The following is a 22,827-nucleotide window of genomic DNA, read 5'->3' on the forward strand; positions in this document are numbered from 1 at the left end:
TGTCTGTCCTACAAAAAAGAAACCCTAATTGACTGTGCTGGGACAATCTCACTTGGAGTCAGTGAGTGCTGTCCAGTTCTGTGCAGCCAGTGGTGTAAAATCAGTAAGAGAGTATGGGTGAGTCCAGTGTTCACTGGGTTTACAAACCGCACACATGAAGGGCAAAGCTTCAGTGTTACACAGGCATGAGATTTTTATAGGGCTTTCAGTGTTTCCTATCACATGTTGTGTCCCTGGAACTGCTGTTCAGATGTGTTTTCTCATAACTTTGAGAACGTTTCTAGCATGCATTTCATACATGCCTTTTGTTCTGGACAGCTTACTGATTAAAACCTGTAATTAGCAGAGCTAGAGTTTTCATGTTATTCTTATTAGCAACAAATCTACATTTCATGTACTTGCAATTGTACTTTTTGATTCTTAATTTTCATAAAAATACTATCTTTTAGCAGAAAGAATCAAGAGAGCTCTAGGAGCTCTAGGAAGATAATGTTGCTTAGAAGCTAAAAGCAGTTTTTATCTTTACCCAAGAATTTGGAGTTTGGAAAGGAGAAGTCAGCTTACTAACTACACATTGCATGGGAGTTTCTTTTCTGGGTATTCTGTGGGGTTGTGTTTTGGGCTATTTTTCCCCTTACTGCTTATTGTGAAGATCTACAGGATTTGAAGGTGCTTTGAGAATTTCTTTGCTCTGGGCCTTTGATGCAGTCCTTTGACCTTGTGTGAATAACAATAACTTAGTAGCAGCTATTAAAAAAGAAAACTTAGCAAAAAATAAAAGGGGAACATTGTAAAGTGCAGAGTAACTACAACTCCAATCTTGTACAAGTGATACTTTAAAGAAAAAATCCAAGTCCTTCATGTGTTGAAGGATAAGGCATTTTTGAAACCTGATCAGTTTGAGTGGTCTGTTTAATCTCCATGAGCTTCTTGCCAAGGAGTCGTATTGGAACACTGCTGAAAAGAGAAATGTTTAGCTCCATACGTTTGATATACTTGAAATAATTGTTTGTCAAGAACTAAATTCGCTGTGTGTTCTCACAATATTTAGAAAAATAACTTCATTTATCACAGTAAAGTTTCAGTATTTGCATTGAATAAACTGAGTATGGCTACTGCCATATTATGAGGGTTCCTCTGTAATAACATGAACCACTTATGTATGTATATATTTATTTGTTATTTATTTACTCTTTTCACAGACACTTCCTTTGGGGCTGGGAGATGGACAGCTCTTTACCTGGACTGATGGCTTGAAAAGGAAGGACTGGCATGATTATGAAAGCATTCAAAAAGATGCTATGCGTTCAGGTATACATGAGTTCAGTACAAATTGAAGTGGCTTGTTTACTCATTCTTTCTCTCTCTGTTTGTTCTTTGAGTCCTTTAGGAGGCATTCCTAACAGCTTTTTTTGATTGCAGCAATGTCACAAGGTCATCATGTTCTGAATTAAGAGGTCAGACCAAGCACAAATAGCTTATCTCTGAAAGTAGCCAAGTGATAATGTGTTCCCTGCTAGTAACTAAATAATGATTGTACAATCAGCAAAAATGTTATCAACAAATTATTTTCCCTGTTGAAGTCAGTTGTCAGACTTTGACCAAACAGAGTGTTGGTTTGCAAAAGGACATGTTACAAATAAAGCCAAATCATCCTTAAGTCGATGAACAAAACCCAAGTTGAATACCTGTAGCTGCCAAGAACCTTTGACACTTCTACCATTCGATCCTTTAGTCTTGTTAAGCAACTTCATCTCATTCTGACAGTCTACAATTATTTGAAAATGGGAGAAAATTGTGTTTGCAAATAGACTGAAGGACACTTTGTTACAGTGAGTAATGTAATTTTAATGTACCTTCACATGCTGCATCCCATGCGTGCAGAGAGTATGGTTTGTGTTCCTCTTTCTGTCATCAGAGCATGTTCGGATTTGAATTCTTCTTTTACAACATAATATACAACTATTCAACATAAGATGAATTAAATTAGAAGGAAGGAAGAGAAACAGCAGTTGAATTACGCCTTAATCAGTGTTTGGAAGTCATTATTTTACAAAGGCCAATCTACTATTGTAAAAGAAATTACGCTGTCTTGATCCCACTGTCTTGAGACAGCCAAAACCTCCCCCAAAATATCTCTATAACTGAATCTCGTTGACAGATTCATAAGACTTGGTAAGTACTCAATTTTGCAGGAGCCTGAGCTAGTAAAATATTGCAAGTGTATGTTAATTTTTTCAGCTATTTTTCCATTTCTCTTTTGAATCTTGATCACTAACTAAAGAAATTATCCTTTCCTCCCACATGTGTTTAGGAGGTAAAAAAGGTAGGGAGGAGAAGCAAATTATTCTTGGCAATTTGGTAGTTGTCAGATCAATAATTGCTGTCTTCCAAATTGCTGCATGTAAAATGACAAATATGTAAGAGAGAATGTACAAAGTAAAAGCAGCATGTATGTGGAAACTTGCATATATGTAGGGAATATCATTGCTGGTTGGAACGGACATGCATGGATGCTTTGGCAATGTACCTTAATTTCTAAATATGTAGTGTGGACCCCATATGTTTTGGACAATAACAGTAATACTTATGATTGTCTGATGGCTAGCTTAAGGCATTGCCAGTGTAATGCAAGCCATTGCATGGAGTTGGCTGAGAAACTGAAAAAAACATGCTATGTAGCTTTGTAATTCCCAGTCCTAAACCTAACTGTAGTAGCATGTGAATATTAAGATATTCTGACTTATTTACATTTTTTTATTTTACCATTTGTTGAGTTTGATATTTGAGAGCTATCTTTTAAATAATTTATATTTGTCATCATTATTCAATAGATTAAAATACCTTGTAATGCTCTTTTCTTTGGAAATCACAATATGGTAATAGAAATGCAAAGCTAGAGCATCTCGGTGCACTCTTTTGGGACATACTATGTAATTTTTCTTTGTAATGACATTAGCTGAAATTATTAGGTAAAACAATTAGTTTAAAACTAATAATTTTAACTATTAATTAAATAGTTTCAGTAAATAGTTTAAGTAAATAGTTAACTATTAGTTAAAAATCTATCTGAAAACATGATGTGAAAGGGCTTCTCAGGACATTTCAGGAAAGGCAGTCCATGCTTGTTGTACAGAAAAGAAGAAAGGAGTGAAGCATTTTTTTAATTCAGTCTGGCTGTTTATCTGTAAAGCTTACAATTTCCTAAGCACTGAGGATGTGAATTTCATAATTTCTAATTATGGAGAGGTACTAGTTTCTTCATGACTGCTACTGTTTCGTGGACAAATATTTTGATCCCTGCTCGTTCCACCAATTAAAACCCATGTTTCTGAATTTGGTCTTCCCTCTTGAAGTCAAGAGTAAACCCTTTTGCAAGATGTGCAGAAGAAAAAGGTATTATTTCTATTTATTTTAAGTGTTTGTTACTTCACATTTTGTTAGCATGGTGGTACTAATTGAGAAGGTACTTGAGGGGAAAGATGGAGAGGAAGGCTGTACACGTAGCCAGAACTTAATTTAAAAGCACTTTTGCAAGTCTTTGTAAAGATTTACAAACCAGTTCTAACAATATTAATTGGTTAATCTTTACAGAAAAATTCAAGAAGACAGGGAAATGCTGTTGTGTTGCAGAAGGACTAATTGTTATACTGTTGGTGGGACAGGGAAGTTACCTATTTAGTTGCCAGTTATCCAAGCCCTGATTCATGCAATGTCAGAAATTCCTTTCCTATATAATGACTTTCCTTTCCTATATAATGACTCAAATATACTTCTTATAATCTTATCAGTACAGAATAGATGTAGTGAAATGAAAATTAAGCTATTCTGTCAACCCAATCACTTCCGTTCTTCTCTGAATATTATTCTGTCATTAGCTCAAAACCAGTGACTGAAATACAGCAAAAGAAAAGCAAAAGTTAACCTTAAACAAAAGAGTAATTCTTAAAACAGTTGTGATAGATACTTTGGAAGAAGGAAAATAAAGAAGTTTAATTGCTTCCATTTTCTAAAGTGAGCCATTAGGTCAGTCAGATATTACAATGGAGTGGGAGGGAACAAAATAAGCTAATCAGAGAAACTGACTTTAATGGAGTTTATAAGTCATGCCAGCTTTTTGACAAGAAATCAGAATTTAAAATAAGACCTAAGATCTGTTTCTATTAATTTCTTTTCCTTTGGGAATACAACTGATGACATGCCTTGATGAATAATATGCTTAATTTGCATTAAAAATATGAGAACTGTAAACAAATGCAAATCCTACATCTGTCAGTTTTTGTTTTGGTGAGTAATAAACAATGTCTTCTGTATATCAGAAGAATGATCTTGCTTTGGATTTCAGAGCGGTGCATGAGCGCAGCCTGCGTAGCAATGACCCAGGTAGCTCCTGGTGTGTGTGTTACCCCAGCTACAGCAGTGCCTGCTGGGTCAGGGCACTGTAAATCTACCTGTATCTCTACAGAGGGCAGAGATCCTGCATGCTGAGGCCCCTGGCTTTGCCATCAATCAGTTACTGTAGTTGCCATTTCTTCGTTTAATCAGGGACATCCCTACTTCAGTTGTATAGGGAGGACTCTGGGGACATTTCCACCAAGACATCGTTTCACGGTCATGGAAGCTGCTGTGGCTCTGATGGCACTGGTTTTCCATGGTTTCTGTGTAGAACTAGGAGTCTGAGATCCCTCAATGCTCCCATGAAGGATGAGAGTCACAGGAGAGAGCCATGAAAGCCTAAGGTAGTAATTCAGAAGCATCCATGAGAAGACATGATGTTAGTTTCACTTCTGTCTTTATGTCCTGGGTAGTGAGGCTGAAAGTCCTTAAGAATCAGTCAATGTCATTGTTCTTCTGTTTCTGAAAGTTATTTCATCTGTTTCACTCAAGAAATTCTCAGCTTTATCATCAATTACAAGTAGTAGCAGTAATGATGAATTGCAGCTCTTCTCAGGCAAGAGGAAGGATTCATATGTTTGATTCCTGGGCTTTTAAAGAAGTGCAGATTGAATGTTTATGTTCAAATATGGTGCTGTTTCTGATCATGACAATTTATTTCTAACTACTCGTGATAATTTTTCAATGTAAAGTGCTACAAAAGGGTAACAAATTGAGTCAAAAAAGGGAAAAACATAAGGTTTTATTCCTGACAGTGTGCAATCAATTCTATCAGTGATATTAATAGCTGATAAGATGTACTTAGAAAGACTATATACTGCAAGTGGGTTTTGTTTTCAATTTTTATTCTTTAAATACAGTCTTTGATTTTTTCCTTTATAATGCTTTGGAGGTATTTTTGTCTGATTGCATGTGTATGCTGAAATGATTACATTCTATGAGGTGGATTGAAAATTTAGTGTAATAAACTAATTTCTGAGGGAATGTAATATATAAGAAGCTATGCTAATATAAATTAAAAACTTTGTCTTAAAAAGAAATCAGCTAAGGAATAGACTAAGTGGCTGTCAATATTTTTATGTTTGACTGTTGAGCCATTTTGGTCTTGTCTGCTAATAGGATCTCAAAGGATAAAACCTTTTAGAAAGTACTGTAACACCTAGTGTCTATTCCAGCAGTTACTGAGCCATTTGCAGTCTTTGTTCCTCCTATTTGTACATTTAAATAGCATGTGGAAGCTTTGTGGGGAGGGAAGGAATGAAGGTTGTAATTCTTTCTGGTATTCAGTATTGTCTTTGCCTTTCTGCTTCTTCAAAACGTTACCTTGACTGGGAGAAGAGGATTATAAAGATCTTGACCTTTCCGTGCCTCAGTGCAGGCCTTTCATAGAGATCAGTTCTATAAACAAACAGACAGGATGTTCTATAGTTCTACAAACATTCTTACAGAACAGTTTTATAAACAACCTAAGCAGAGATGTTGAAAAATAAGTGACCTGTACATGTTTGTGATGACAGTGGAAATAGATTGGAGCTCTGTGTTCTTGGCATAGAATGTCAAAAGAAGGCAAAAGATATGGGCACTTTTGTACAGCAATAACAGGTAGTGAACAGCTGAAATATGACTTCAATGTCACTTAAATTGTGCACTAGTGATCCTTTTCCATCACTTCTGCTCAAATATTTGGTTAACCCTCATAACAATTTTGAATAGTGTCCATTCTTAAATTCAGAAGAACTTTTCAAGCCTAGTGCCAGAGTGTTTCTAGAAGATATGAGGCAGAATGATACAGAAAGCAACATTAATTGCAATTCCCTATTTGGTATGAAAAAAATTAGCTCTGTGATGTAATAAAATTTGTGCAAGAAAATAAATGTATACTAAAATACTGGTGTACTTATGCCATATTTCATATGGAATCATGCACTGGAATTTTTTCAGCATTATATATTAAACAAGTTTACTAAATTTAATTTAGGTCTTTGAACTTGCAATTTCTTTAGAAAGAATTTGAGAATTTGCAGTATAATTGGAACTGTAGTGGTAGCCAAGGTCTCAATAAACAGCCATAACTTAATTGTTCATAGCATTAATCATGAATATGTTTCATGCAGTTTACAATATATTGTTTGTAAAAGAGAAAAATGTTTGTCAGTTTATCTTAATGCAAGTCTAATATGATTAAAAAATTCTGAACAGTAATGTTAATCATGGCTTGTCAAGGAGACAGCACATAAAGGATGTATAGTATGAAAGATGGATGCAATCTTCTGCAGTTACATAAAGTGTTTCACATATTAAAATGCATTTGCTCCATAAATAAAGTGCTGCAGACTGTGATCTGATTCTACCACTCTTAATGGTCTGGATGTCCTATTGCAAACAGTGAGATCAGCCTTTAGCTGGGTGCCAAGCTTGATAAAACTATTATACTCTAAAATAATGATTTGGAAAGAGAAATGGGTTTTTTAAGTAGGGCCTTCTTAAAAGTTTAAACCCTGATGGCTAGAAAATACAGTTTGGTGTTTTGGTTTTTTGTCACAAGGCATTAAGGTTTTCTCTGGGTAACTATAGACTGACTTCCCCAGTTTGGGAAATGGCATATCACAGTATTATTTAAGCAGTAGCTTGGGTACACCTTCTCACTGGATCTCAAGTTACACTTCTTACAACAGTTACACTGCAGAAGAAGCTAGGAAGTATAAGGCTGCAGTTGTATAGAATTTGCCTCTGTCAGAAAACTCTGTACATGATAGAACTAACTCTTGCCACTTAAATCTCTGAATAAAAACAGTTCATAGGAGGCTGTAAGTCAGAGACAAGCTTCTATTTTAAAGCACAAAGCCTCTGTTGCCTTGGCCAGATGTGAGGCCCTTTTTGTGGTTGAAGTAAATGTGGTTCTTTCCCTGTTCTTCCCTGTCCCTGCCCCCTGCCACACGCACGCTTTGGAAACACAGTTAAACCATTTAAATGTAATTGGAAAGCTAATTTTTACGACCTACCAGGGTGACCAAAGAGAGGAAAGCAGAGTTGATAGTATGACTCCTGTTATTTAGAACACTGAGAATTATCTTCTGCATGCTTTTCTGTGCTGGGACTTGGCATGTTGTTTTTTACCTTGATAGGCAGGAAGAAAATTGTATTTCCAGAAACTTGGCAAGAACTATCTATTGCATCTCACTGTATCAGTGATACATATTCTTGAATGAAACTAATATCCAGAATTCAAGAAGTGCTCTCCTAGAAAAATTATTAAAGTTGCTAGGTTATCATCTTTCGCTGTATTTTTATCTGTGTGGGGATATGTGGTTTCAAATCCTTAACAAACCAAAGTTTACTCTCTAGTACCTTCTCCCATTGTATTTGAATGTTGATCTGAGTGCTCACACAATTTTAAAAAGAAAGAAAGAAAGAAACAAGCCAAAACAAAAATACAATTAAAAGAAAAGAAGCAGCAGATGCCATCTGCTTGTGATAGTCCAAGTATAGTATTTCCTGTTGTGCATAGCAGTGAAGACCTGTCTTCATGGACTTACATCAGTATTAGTGCTCAAGAGATGATATTGGTGAATGTATTTAATGGGTAATACTTGGGGATTTAATAGAGTTGCTGTCTTAAAAAAAAAAGGAAACATGGCTTTATAAGTTTTGTGTTTGGGTTTTTTTTGGGAGGCAGGGTATGAGAGGGCCTCTCAGCTAAAATGGACCTTTTAATTTGGCATTTGCGCTCTAGAATGATGGTTCATTTTTTGGCTGTTAGGCATCTTTCACTTTGTGCTTAAACATTTTCAGGGCTATCTAAGTAATATTTAGTAGGAGTTCTATGTAGATACTTGGCTGGTTTGGTTTTATGTTCGGTTGTTTTTTTAAAGAGAGATATGATTTGTAGTAATTCTGGAAAAGGGATTTTATCTGCATAGTCTTCAAAAACATAGGGCTCATTTGCAGAGAGCTTGGAACAACCAAACAGCTTAGAGCCTTTCAGGACAGACTTGTCTGTGTATGAGGAGGAGGAGGAGAGCTCTACAGACCATCTAAATTGATCATATTAGCTCTTGTGATAGGTGTAAAAATAATCAAGTTTTTCAGTTCAGGTCAATTATTACTTGACTCAGTGGAACAAAGAAATGTGCTTAGTTTGCTGTGAACACTCAAATACAGAGAATCAGGGGACATTCACAAATACATTTTTGGAGTCTTGTTTTTAGCTTTTTGGTCTTCAAGAAGCCAACAAGATGCTTGGGATTCCTGAAAAAAAAAACCAACAAACCAACCCAATAAATAGTTCCCGGTTTCCTGTCATAGCTTCATTCTTTCTTTTAAGGATGTGAATTAAGCTTGCAAGTACAAAAGTCTAGTATAGTTATCTCAATACAGTTTATGACTGAAATATGTGTAAGGTGACTTTCTTTCTTTTCCTTCCTGTTTTCATTAAATAAGCTGACAGAGGAAAATTATTGGACTGGTGAAACCATTTGTCTGACATCCAGTGAATATATGTGAAAAGGCAGAGATGTATGATTGTTTTGCTATAATTTGCTTTATAGACACTAGCTCATCAAATTACGCCCTATAATCACTGCTTCTCAAGGAACAGAGCTACCTTTTGGATGGGATTGTGTAGCACAAAGTTGTCTGCCCTGCATGCTTGCAGTAAGGTGTTGTCTAGGGAAATCTGTCCTCCTCTTAATATAAAGAAAGTAGAAAAAGAAACCACATTTCTAGGAGTGACATCGGCAAACCTGTGTGACAGTTCTTCTTGAATGCAAGGTAGAAATAAACTTCTTTACTTTTTTTTAGGCAATCTTGATTAAAAGTTCTGCAGGTGATGTTGAAATGTGAATAGTAAAACTTGCTGGGAGTTTCAGTGGAAAAATGCTCAGATTTAAAAAAAAAAAAATCAAGATGTATATTTAAGTTTCAATATAGGTATTCTTAAAACATGGAAACAGTCTTTCTCTTGAAGTTTCTCATGAAATAGTTTACTTTTTCATATTTTTAAAAGACAGCTGAAGTAATTTTAGGTTACCCTGACTATTACTTCTATTGTACCTGCTAAGTAATCGGATAGCTTGTAATTGTTTTGGAAACCACTGTGAATGTATATGAGGTTAGTTTTACTTGCTTCTTGCATTTTCTTTCCATGCCAGATTACAAAAGATGAGACTGATCTGAAATATGGTGAGTACTGGTGTGTAAAGTGGGGAAGGAGTAGTCTCCAGAGGGCAAGTTGGTGACTTTCTAAAAGGATACTGATTCTGTTGTCGTCCCAAATCTTGAATACTTCAGGGATTTCTTCCTTGAGAGAACAATCTATTTCTAATATTGTCACACAAAAAGAAAAGAAGCCTCTACATAAATAACGTTAGTTTATTTGGATTTTTTTTTTCCTGGGTATTTTGTTCCCAGCTTTCACTAAAATGGTTATACTGTAAAGAAATGCAAACTTCATGTGCCTCACAAAAAGAGTGAAATCTGTGAGTAGTTAAAGTTCTGGAGGGCTGACATTTTAATTAGCTGCTGTTAATGAGTAAGTTAAGCAAGTTATTAACATACTGACACTTCAGCCTGGTATTGAAATGACTTCCCCCCCCCCCAACACTTTATACACTTTTTTGGACACTTCTGACGTCATACATGGAACTTTTGAGACCCTGAGCATTTCTTGGCAATAAGATAAATTTTCTCCAATTTGAGTCTGTTTTACCCATGACAGCAGTTAGTGATTGATCTCTCCCTGCCCTTATCTCAACCCACAAGTCTTTTATTATATTTTGTCTCCCCTGTCCAGCTGAGGAGGGGAATGATGGAGTGGCTTTGGTGAGCACCTGGCATCCAGCCAGGGTAAAATCAACACACTAGAATATCACTTCCTAATCCAGTTCAATTCCTTTGTCGTAATTTCTCTCACTATTGTAAAGGTGTTGGTTTACTATTTAAGCAAGTACAGGAAAAATTAAATTTTAAATATATGTAGAAACACTTTCTCTAAGTTAAAATCACATGACATGCAGAGATGAATGAATAGCAAGAGAATAGACAGACAAAATGGTTTTTTTCCTCTGTGGAAAATGTGAAGTGTGGAGATTTTTTTTCTTTCTACTTTTCTAGTTTTAAATATACCTGACAAATTTAATGGTGTAATTTCTGGTAATGCAGCTGAAACAAAACCTACAATTAAAGTAAGTCTCTGATGTACATCCTATTCCTCTGTTACCTGTGGTTATGGAGGGTTGTGAATGCTTGCTCTCTTAACACGGTTGCTAAAGATTTTTCTCCTCAAAAAATGGGTTTATTGAGGGGCTCTTGATCATACAGCCATAAGTAGAATTCAGAGTTGTTGTGTGCTGCATAAATACATCATAAATCTGCATAATGACATTTAACTTTTTTTTCATTTTCTCAGTAAGAAAGAAATTTTTAGGGACTTTCTTTATATACACCTGAAATTTTGAGCTGTGTACATGTGAGCATTTGGGCTAGTACTTGACGCTTTTTTCTATCTGTGATAAAATTAAAAAGTACTGTTTTTGCTCAAAACCAAAATTTTTAACTTGAATGTACACCCTTTATTAATTTTTGTCAAGTTCTATAATTTATATAAGATTTGGAAAAAAATACTGTGATTAAAAAATGTTGGCTTCCAAAATATTTTTTTGTTTCTAACCCGCATATCAACAATTTTTTTAAAAGAATCAGAAAATACTTTTGGCTGAATCCAGACATCAGTTTTCAGTAAGTTTTTCAGAAAAGTTCTCAATGGACATATTGAGTTCCAACTGAATTATGCATAAATGTGGCCCTGGGATAAATGTTAGTTCTGTTCTGTAAGTGATGAGTTGTCCTTTTGAATAGAAAATATTTTAAACTAATTAGTTGAAAATTTGTTCAGATCCTGGGTGAAGGTGGTTCATGAAGTCTCCACTTCTGCCTCTGCATGATTCTACAGCATATATTGACTGGAAATTTCAGTTGACTTTAGTACAGGAAATTTGCTGAAATTTGTGTCAGGCATTTGAAAATTAGTTGGAATTTATTAGACTTGTATTGTTCAGAAAGATGTGAATCAATGGGAGGGGGAGGAAAAGGGCTGTGGAGAGCTGTGCTGAGCTCAGAACAGGTCAAGCATTAACTTTAGCTCTCCTTACCACAGGAATGTCAGTCAGTTGAAAGGCTCTTCCAAACAAAGAATGCATTTTAAACCATTTTAAAAACCATGCATTTAAAAATGAGAGATAAAAGGCAATACTAACAATTGCAGCATTAGTATCTTTTATAAGAACAAGGAAAGGCAGTGGTTGGAAAGTGCAGTGATAATGAATATATGGAACAGTGTATGTAGTATTGAAAGCTTTCACAAGAGTAATGTGTCTGATTTCCCAAAAGAAAACATGAAAAAAAGAATAACATTGAGATTCAAAGTGCTACTTAGGGTGTGACAGAACAAAATGCATTTTGTTCTAAGTAAAGCAGAAGGTCTTAGGCAGGCCAGTCCCAAGAACTTGGCATTACTTGTCTCACTTGTTCATCTGGGTTTGTATTGCTTGCCTTGATGATAATTCTTATATCTCTGAATTTGTAGGGGTGCCTGTTTTTATATTATCCCTAGTAATGATTTGCATACTCAGTTTATAATGTATAAATCTGAACAGACCTGAAAAAGCAATAAAACATTTCTGTACTACCTGAGAAACTTGCAAATGCTACTTGCTTATTGGCATTCTTCTCAGATTTACAGAAGGAATAAGCTTGTCCTTGTCACTGAGTCACCATGTGGGGAATCAGATGGCTTAGTTCTGCTTCTTGGGTCTGCCTCAAACTTTAACTGTGAATATTTACTATCTCCATATGTAAGAATGGTTATTTTATATATATATATATGTATGTATGTATATTTATGTATTTGTTGTTGCTGGTTTTTTTGCTGGTGTTCGCGGTTTGTTTTGTTTCAGGATTTTTTTTTAGGGGTCCTACAGGTTAAATCCAAATTTACTGGGAGTTGTGACAGCTCATGTGTTTTCTGGAGGACATACATCATAATGCTTCATGTACAAGAGTGACTACATTGTTACTCACACTCATTTTTTACAGGTTATACCATTTTTTTGTGGCAGCCACAAAGCCAACTTCTGGAGCGAGTTTAGGTTGAATTATTGGAAAAAAAAAAAGGAAAAAAAATTCCACATTAAGAAATTTGTTCTATGGAACATCCTATTTTTTTCCTTGATAGTATATGGTGAACATCACATGATTATAATATGTCTTATAATGAAGAAAAAGAGAGGAGCAAGGATAACTCCTACGTTAATTACAGCTGCTATGACCCTATCATTTTGTATTTTGGGGTTTTCTGAAACACTACCCGTGCAATTGTAATTTTGCATTAGTTTTGTGGATCTGTGTGGTTCCTGTATCTAACCCTATTAGGACACTTTAGTTTGAGCTTTTTCAATGCATTAGCTTGAGCATACACATTAATAAGTAAGACTTTCTGGTATTAGAGACTATTAGAAGGCCATTATTGACACATTTTGTATTAATTAATTCATTTAAGTACAGAAACAAACACATTACCATTATTAGTAGATTTTTTTTTTCAGGTCATGTTCCATAGTAGGTACTTTTTATCCTAGCAGGTCCTTCAGTTACTAACTGAAACTGTGAAGCCTTTTTTATGGTTGAATTCTGTTTTTCACATGCTTGCTCATTCAGTGTTTGGCTCTGATTAATGGTCTACAGCCAGTCTAATGTTAAATGAAAAAAAACCATTCTGTTGGCTGTGGCATTTGGTGATAAGTAGTTAGACTAAATAGAAGATGTACTGTGCATCCCTTGGCTACAGAGTTATGATTAGATTCAGCTCAGCCTGAATACTGCTGGGGATATTGCTTCTCTGCTGCAGTGATAGAGCAACTCATATCAAAACAGCATGTGTTGCTGCTTATCTTGCATTGTACAGTGTGGCATTCTAAACACACTGGACAAACCAAATAGTGCAGTCTGTTTTTTTCTTTTATTTTTGCTAGATTTATTAAAGTGGAAATGAGGGGTTAGAATGAGTCTTTCCACTCAGCAAGCCATTGTAGTACTTGCAGCAAGTTTTAAAAGCCGTATCTTTTAAGAAAAATTATATTGCTTTTTTTGTGAAGTGTTCATTCAAGCCTTTGGACAGTTCACTGTTTAGGGTTCATATGCAGTCATACTTCTGCTAAAACAAAAGAATCCCAGTGGTTTACCTCGTGATATATTTTAAAGCAATCACTTCCCTCAGACACATACACACTGTAATTTTACTCTGCAATGACAATGTTGGAAATTTAGAGGCTGCATTTTTAATGTTTCAAATGAATGCAAAAGGGGAGGAATACTTTAATACTCCATAAAGCACAGGTTGTAAGATTTAGAAATTAATTATTGATTAATTAATTGAAAATTACTCATTGAAAAAATGCACATATTTAAGATAAACTACAGTTTCTTGTTTTTGAATAAATAATTTCATATTTGTTATTTGAAAGATACAGAGTTGGATTTTTCTAATGTTACCTGTATAATTCACTTTTTCTGCTAGGACACCACTGCCAACAGTAAAGGCCAGGTTGCATTTTAAAGTGGCATCTAGTAAAATGCCTAGATACCTGCAAGAATTAATCTCAAGAGCACTGAGCTAATTTTTTATTCTTGCAAATTAATTACCTCAGCAAACAATATTTTATTACTGATAAACAGGTAACATGTAAGAGCTAATTCCTAAAGTTATAACAATAATAATTTTTCAATCCACTTTGTCAAGGCAACAGCTGGGCCAGCTGATTTTTCCCCATTCCTGAGCCAAAGCCTGCCTTACTCGTGGGAACTGTGGAGTCCTGTGAGGCAACAAGCCCCAGCTGAAGTTTCCAGAGCTTTGTGCTCTGACCTGGGGGTTTTGATGCTCTGCCAGATGTTGCTGTTGCTTGCTACACTTGGTGCACTCATTCATTCTTCTGCTCACTGCCACTACTGCTCCTCATTTTTGTGCTGCTCAGCCCAACCCACTATCATTTTGTATAATTTTCTCTTGTTTCCACTTCAAAAAAATGCACATGAAATACTAACATGTCCTTGATGTGTACAGAATATTGGTAATCAGCTTCTGTGGCTTCATGAAGTCCTAAAAAAAAAAATGTTGTCGCATTTCTTCCTTATAGTTGGACCCAGATCATAACATGAAGAGTTGGTCTAGGCCTGTTAAGTCTGTGGAAATCTGGAAATTATATTTAATACGGTTACAAAGCTGTAATTTACTTTTTTTTTCCCACTTGGACATTCTTTTTTATAAAAATGCTTCTCAAACATGTGTAAAATAAGTTCATCTGAGAGGTTCCTATTTGTGCCTCTCATTTCCTCCCTTGGAAATGCTCTTCCTTTACCTACTTCCTACCCACTCTGGGTTGAGGAATGGCAGAACACCTCACCACTATTAGTAGGGATTTCGTTTTGTGTTTGTAACACGAAAGGATTCCTTTAACTAAAAGGTTCCTTTAATTTTTATCTCATGTGAATGATAAGCAAACAATACTCCAAAGATCCAACTACACTACAATTTAAATGTACTCTTCTAAATTTTTTTAGGGAGCATGTTCTTCTCTGTTGGTTTTTTTGTTTGGTTGATTGAAGGTTTTCATGGACTTTTGTTCTTCTGGTTTGATTGTTCAGCACTTAGTTCTGGATGTGAGCAGGCAGTCAGATGACAAAATTTAAAGTTATATGGTTTTTCTCCCTTTTTCTGCCAACCTGTGCTATTTGTATAAAACTGTTGCTGAAGAGAGAAGCAATTTAGTTCATGTTTCTCCTGCTGACATCATATTACTGTAGCAGCAATCCAGAGAGGACAAAGCCTCATACTTGCTCCCGATAACATCTCTATACCACTCAGCAAGGACAGCATGATCCTTGGAAGAGAAAATCTGTATCTACTACTGTCATCTGAACATAGATAAAATACTAGGGACTTAAATGCTTTCTGACAGAAAACTGAGTGAATTTTTGACTGTTTTCTGTAATAGTTTGATATTGAAACTGTAATAAATGAATTCTATTATTTAGAAAGAAATCATTTATTCTTGCTTGAAAATTTATTGTTCAGGATTTCCTTGACAAGGTTTTTGCGTAAGTAAGATTTGCTAACTTCTGTAATGCTAAGAAAAAGCTTTTTATATTGCCTCAGACCTTGACAGTTATGTAATAAATAATTAGAAGTGTTGTAAATCTTACTGTAGTGCCTTTTTAAGCTGCTACAAGGTAGTGATAAAATATTTTTAAAAGATACTTTTGATCCTATTTCCATTGATGTAAAATCAATTTAATTCCTTTTCCTATAATATAAATTAGGGTAATGAAATTGTACAACTGAGTGAGATACTCTGAGAAGTTTAGGAAAAGTAGAATAAACCTGAAATAAATATACTCCAGTTTCTGATGCAATTTTTATGGACTCTGAGGGAACCTATAGTCAGTTCTCCTCCTATTTCTCATAGCATTCATAGAAATTTAAGGTTGGAATCCATCTTAATAGATGACCAGAGCTGTATCAATCATCTTTCTGAGGCATGTTATCATTTCTTGCATGCCTATACATGTTCCTGGATTGCCTATTCTATTGTTTTACTATTCATACAGTTATAAAAAATGTTCTTTACTTTCAATCTGAAAAGCCATTTTATATACATGTAAATATAGACCTACACATTTTTTGCAAGCTGGGTAGTTCCAGTTGATATGACGAAAATTAATGATAGAAATGCAGTTTTAATTTTCTGTCTCAGTAACAAATTGTCCAAGATCATTCATGCATTTATTAAATTAAAATTTTCATCCATTTTATTGGAAATTAACATAAATGTGAAAAACCACAAAAGGCATTTGCTCGAAACAAGCAACTCCTTTTCTAATATGAAAGGAGAAGGTCATTTCTGCACCCTGACCTCCTGTCTGTGAGGAAAAGGAAAAATAAGGAATACAATTATTTTTGTTAGTACTCAGATGGAAATTCACTTCCAAAAAAGCAGAATGTGCTGGCAGTTTGAGTTGCTAATCTGTTTTACTTATCTAAATAATATAAAGTCACTCTCTGCAGTGAAAGATGGGAGACTTATAGATAGCTGTGCACTAGGAAAATTTCAGAAATTATGTAAAATACCACAGATTTCTTTAAACAGGGTTTTTGCCCTCTGACTTGGTCAGTTGCCATATCAGGGATCAAAAAGGGTTTTTTTAATGAAAATTTATGGGTCAAAATGATGTAAGATCTCTGACTTAAGTGTTTTTATTCTGTTGCTGATCTTTATTTCCAATTTTACCTTCACACTCTTTCTTTGAGACTGAGGTGTGACTGCATTCATTTGGAATTTGTGTTTCTCTGTCTACCTTTGCTAAGAAACACAGTCACTCTCTCCTCAGGGGACTTCATTTCTGTATTGAAAGATTGCTCTAGGACAAGATTAAACATCTGTTCTCACTGTGAAAACTTCCATGAGAGAGGATGAGCTTGGCATTTGTGTGATGAGCACAGCCAAACTGTGATAGATTCTCAGTGGAATACTTGGAGATAATTCCTAATATATATTTGAAAGAATGGCAGAATTAACTTACCCAAAATAATAAAATGGCCTACAAGTAAGAAGACTCAATTATTTATAGGTTTACATATTAAAATAAAATTCTTACATATAATAAAGCATTTAGCACATGGAGACTTCTTATTCCCTATTACTGTTTTAGGGTTAAAGGATGCTGAATTAAAGGCTGTGCTTAAATACTTGTGTGAATTATAGTCGTGACTTGGTATGGCTGGGTAGTCAAGCCTGAGTAAACTAATAGCACTGGAACATATAAACAGTATATAATTCAGTGAGTATAAACAGTAAATAATTCAGATTTGTACACAGTTCTTCCCCACAGACACTGAATGGCTTATGTTCTTTATCCACTTGGTTTCCTGTGTTAAGATGTCAAGCAGCTGCTTAACTTATTAAACTTATATGGCAAAGCCATTTTCTTACCATGCCTGCTGAATTATAAATGAAGTTCATCTGAATTATAAAAAACAAAACCCCAAAAGAAAACCCAAAAGTCCCTGAAATGAGAACCTGTTGCCACTTGATTTGTTATTTCTAGTTTTAAGCAAGGTCCCCTATCTATTGCATATGGAATATGCAGCACTCCTGTTGCATTTTCAAACTGATTTACAGTTGATCTATTTTGCCAACAACATCCCTGTTCTCTTTATAATTATAGTACCTGACAACTATACCAATGTGGCTGATCCAGAGCCATTATTCTGCAATTAGATTTTTGTACTGAGTATACAGAATGCTTTTTTATTTTCTTGTTTCACCTTAATCATCTTCCCTTTGAACCATCTGTTGAACAAGAGGGCTTATTCTCCTCCTGCTGTATCTGCATTATATATAAGCAGGAGATGCCTAACTGAGGTGTCCTTGAACTATGAATTATCACAAGTTGTCAAGCATAGAACTGAACATTTTTAGGGCTGGGTATACAGTGTAGGGTTTCCTAGGAGACTGTAACATCCCTGAGTAGGGCTAAAAACCCTTGTAGAGTCTCTAATACATGGCCAAGCCAGTACTTTATCTTGATGCCTTCAATATCTTACTTTATCTTTCTTTTTTTTTTATGTGAATACCTATGGAAAATCATTTTAAGTTGGTTTATTAGAACACTTAAAATAACACAGTACTAAGCAATGTAGAGATGTTAACTCCAAAACCATCATAGTGCCATAAGAGGAAAACCTAGCATATTTTCATGCTTGCTTATGTTGATTACTGAAATTAAAAATCAGACTAATAATTCTGTAATCACAAATTACAGAATTAAACAAATACAGAATTGCATGAATTAAACATTGCTGTGAGCTTCCCATGCAGCATTCTGATGGGATTTTTGGGCCCAATTTGAATCTATGTGTCCTTCTTGTGCTATTGGGTTTCTCCCTTCCTTGACAAATCAAAATCCTGAACTAAAAGTTCTGATTGTCCTTAGTTTATGAGGTTATTTTTACTTTGCAATTGTAAACCAGCCTCAGAGAGTTAGTATCAAGTGTTAGTGCTGGGTTGGTTTTATCTGTCACATTTGGATGAGTCCCCTTTTGGATGTGAAGGGGCAAAAAATTCACCATTGGGTTTTTTACATTCAGTTCCTACAATATTTTATAGCCTTGTTGCACTTTCTGTATTGCTGTTTTGCCTTCAGACAGAAGAGACAGTATAAGAGGACTTACATCTGTCTATCAATAGATTTAAAGCAGTCTTCTGTAGCCAGTAGTTATACTTAAAATTATACTTAATCAGGGTCCTTTTCACCAGAATTTTACTCTTCTTGCATTGTGAAATTTTCCCTTTTTATCCTGGCATATAGGTTCACCTCCAAACCACTGTGCAGTGATGGAAATTACTGTCAGACATCTAGGAAGGTGAATCAGTGACAGGAGAGTTTTCTGTGCTTATGATGGTTTTTTTTTATGCTTAGTAGCTCACGCATGACACTTTTCTCTACAAAGGGAATCCTTCAAGTCGAATGGTCACCAAAAGTTGTACAGATTTTTTTAATGCTTATCTTTTGAGCTCTCTATTTCTCTCCTTCCAAAGTTCTTCCTAAGGAATAGTCTCTTTTTACCAAAGCTGTTTTAGAGAAATGAGCAAACTGCTTCCAGCTGGATCTGATAGATGGCTCCCCTAGCTAATGATCCCTAGTTAATCAGGAGGAACTGCAGGGTGATAGAGCAGGCAAACAAAAAGCTGGGAGAAATAGTCATGACATTTAAAAAGTGCATAAGCCTCTGTTTTTGCCATACATGAGTATTTTGCTAAAGTGTTAGGAAAGAGTTGTGCTTTGCACCTTCTAGTGCACTTCATGGCTGAACTATACTGCATAAGTGTAAAAGCAATTTGGGCAAATACTTACACAGCATGGTAGGGGAACGTTCTGCCCATTCCTGAGTTGCTCTAGATAGCAACCATGATATCTATACTTTTGGCTTATACACAGTGATATTGCTTCTTGTCTGATGGGGAAGAATGGAAAACTGTTTTAAAAATGCTTGTCTTCAGTTTCACTGGCAAGGGACATTATGAAGAAAACTTTTAGGACAAATACTCATCTGCTGAGGAGCCAAATGCACTCATTTAAGAAAAGCAAAGCAAGAATCAACCTTCATACAGGGTGACTAGCTAGAATATACAGGAAATTTTATAGTAAAAAAATTATTTGCAATAGTATGTTTTAATCATACAAGTAGTATATTTCAGAATGTTCAAAATATTAATAACTACCTGGATAAAACTCTTATTAATAACCAGTTAAAATATTCACTTTTGGTTTATGTAGAATATATGCTGAAAGAGAGGGGCTAAAATTTCTATGTCTTAGGTTGAATGACATTAGCTTAGTTTTACTTTATTGTGAATCATATTTGATACAATTGTACCATTGAATTTGGAGTAGTACTTTGACTCATTAGCTGCTTTTATAGAATCATAGTTCCTCCCCATTATTAGTATGAAATCATAAAGAGTCACATAGAAGCTCAGTCTCAGATTTTGGATCATGTTAGTGTGTTGCATGCATTTGGGGATAAAAATGACAAAATACCTGTTAGTAATGAAATAGCATAAAGAGAAAGGGTTTCATTATAAGAATTAATTCTCCCCCCCCTTGTAAATAACAGTAATTGCTTTCATTAAGAATTTAAATGAAGTCGTAAATATATGCACAAATTTTAGAATTAAAAAAAAAATAAATTTTAGCTGAAGAAAGTCTAAAATTGAGTTACTACAGCACCTTTAATTGCATATTTTGTGTTTTTAATGTCTTGTGCTAGTTCAGTGTGAAATAGGGGCACTAACAGAGCCTTATGGTCTTTAAGAATACCACTGGATGTTTCCTCAGCCTCTGGTTGCTTTCCTCTTCGTCCACTCCTGTAGCTGCACCTGTTTAGCTGAGGATCACATGCCCTTGATCACTTATTGAATCCAGCTGATTAATTTCTGTATAAGAGCCCAGGTAAAAGGTGGTATTTTCTTAAGAGAGAGCCTGGTGGTAGAAGGACAGAGAGGTTATAAACTGATCAATGGTGAGATGTAAAGGAAAGCATATGTTCTTGAGAACCTGTGTAGGCTTGAAGGGTTTTGAAACTCAGAAGAGTACATCCTCTGCAAGAATGGGAAGAGTAAAAGTAGTTGAGAAGAATTGAAGGGTTTTATTTTCTGATTTTCTTTGAACTGTTTTTGGTTTTTTTTGGTTTTTTTATGTTCTCTGCTCTCTTGCTGCAAGAGTTAGAGGTATAGTAGCCTGAGGTAGGTACTAAGCAAGCCAAGTGACTGATGATGAGAACTAACTTGGGAATAAAAAGCTGGAATAAAAAGTCTGTGCTTTACTAGGGAACAAGCAGATGATTTCTTTGAGGGAGCCCAAAGTGACCAGTTTCTGAAACCAACTCCACAGTGCTGTGGTGTTAGAAACTCTGAGTACATCTGTCTTGTCCCTAGGAGTGCAAGGGTGTTCAAGGAGCCTGGAGCACAACATCTGGTTTCCTTATGGTTTCTTCTGGAAGGCTGGACACCCTAAACTTCAGTGCTGAAGTTACGTTCTGAAAACATGGATTGGTGTTAGGTGTGCTGTAATGTAAACTAACTCAGTAACCAGGTTCCTCATAGTAACTGAAGGGCATATTGCTGGAATTGATCCATTTGTGCATAATTTTGTTATGGAAAAGAAAGGTCTTAGCTTACTTTACTATTGATTTTTTTCTCTATAAAATGGCTTTAACCTGATTGTGTGTCTGAATAGAGGAAAGTTAGATGAATTGGGTGACATCAGAAGGGCTTTTGCATCTTGTTTGTACCTGCTTTCTGGTTTTGTATTGAAAGTAACAGGAGGATTGCTAAAGATATTGCAAGAGATTTCTTTGAGGTGTTCCAGGCAGTGTACTAATTGAAGTTCAGCGTAACTTCTTTTTGTCTTTGTAGTAAATTTTTTGCTGTCAGCTTGAGGTAAATAATTGTTTTGTTTTGTTATAGGGAAAGGTGAACATGGGAAACCCTACCCTCTTACAGAGGAAGACCATGATGATTCTGCTTATAGGGAAAATGGCTTCAACATATTTGTTAGCAACAACATAGCACTGGAACGGTCCCTGCCAGACATCCGACATCCTAAGTATGTAAACAGTTTCCTGGACTATTTAATTTTTAAGATTTTATCTTTGTGTATCTCTAAATATATTTTCCAGAAAGGTAAAGCATAAACAGTTGACACAAACCAATAATTTCATTTTATAGGAACTGGAAAATTTACCACTGTTGTTAAATCATGTGCTCTGTCATTTAAAGTGACTTCTCATCTGATTAGTTACACATTAAGAATATAAAAGGCCTCTTTTCATTACAGAATAATTTTTATTAAATTTCTGTGTAGTGAATTGGGCTAAAAAGGATTCACATAGTTTCTCATGTTCTCATTTGGTTAATAGCTGCAGATCTTTGGTCTGGGGAGCTGAGTGACAACTTTTATATCATTTTTGGCTGTGATTGCTGTGTCTTTCTTCTGTTTTGTTACATAAAAAGTTAAAACAATGCAATAGCTGCTGAGTGCTGATACATCAGCTGATTTATGCTGTGTAGAACTGTGTAAAAAAAGAACATGCATGATGAACAGGTAGAATTTGGGGGCACATGGTGGTATTATTCCCTAAAACATTAATATAACACAGAGAAATGGGTTGAAGGTTATTCTGGAAAATAACCACTGAGTTAAAATCGTGATACAGCAAACCTGAGTTGCTTTTCATGTTGTTTAATTTTTGGCTCCATTATACCAAGAGTAGAACTTCCTATCTGTGACAGGAAAAGGGACACCATTGCCATTGTAGGCTCCAGGCTCTTGTCCTCTAGAGTCATTCTGAAGCTGAACTCTGAAGAGGGAGCTGATTTGATTTGTCTCCCTAGCTGGTATCTTCCCACTCCTTTAATTGGATGTTATGCAACTGGTTTATGGGGGAAAGATGAGACAAAACTAGTGGTCTCCATGACTATGTTTGTATTTTCCTGCGGATACAATTCTCTCTATTATACAAAAAGCCATGTTAAGATATCGTCCCGCTTCTTAACTTATTTTGATAGGAAAAGTTGTCAGAGAACAGAGCTGAACTTCACAGCTTGACAGAAGTTCTCAGTGCAGGGAGAAGAGAAACATCATGGCAACTAGCACATTTTTATGTCAAATGTGCAACTGTCTTTTTCAAAGAATTAATACTATATAAATATTGGCATAGTAAGAGTTTAAAAAAAGAAATTCACAGCAGAGGAATTAACCTTTTTTTAGAGATGTTTCTAATTTAATTTTGATTGTTAATTGCCTAATTTAAATGTTGCA

The 22,827-nt window shown here is 35.3% G+C and overlaps 1 protein-coding gene across 1 annotated transcript in view; it reads left to right on the plus strand.

Annotated features, from left to right (window-relative positions):
• The window catches only part of GALNTL6 (polypeptide N-acetylgalactosaminyltransferase like 6), a 437,607-nt gene that overhangs the window by 159,768 nt on the left and 255,012 nt on the right, over positions 1 to 22,827 (plus strand). Inside the window, exons 2-3 of the mRNA XM_071432077.1 lie at positions 1,203 to 1,311; positions 21,474 to 21,612. Coding sequence (XP_071288178.1) covers positions 1,203 to 1,311; positions 21,474 to 21,612 — 248 coding nt within the window. The remainder of the gene's footprint in view (positions 1 to 1,202; positions 1,312 to 21,473; positions 21,613 to 22,827) is intronic.

The sequence above is a fragment of the Agelaius tricolor genome, unplaced genomic scaffold, assembly GCF_023055355.1.
Source record: "Agelaius tricolor isolate 1412-34295 unplaced genomic scaffold, bAgeTri1.0.p SCAF_8, whole genome shotgun sequence".
Lineage (NCBI taxonomy): Eukaryota > Metazoa > Chordata > Aves > Passeriformes > Icteridae > Agelaius > Agelaius tricolor.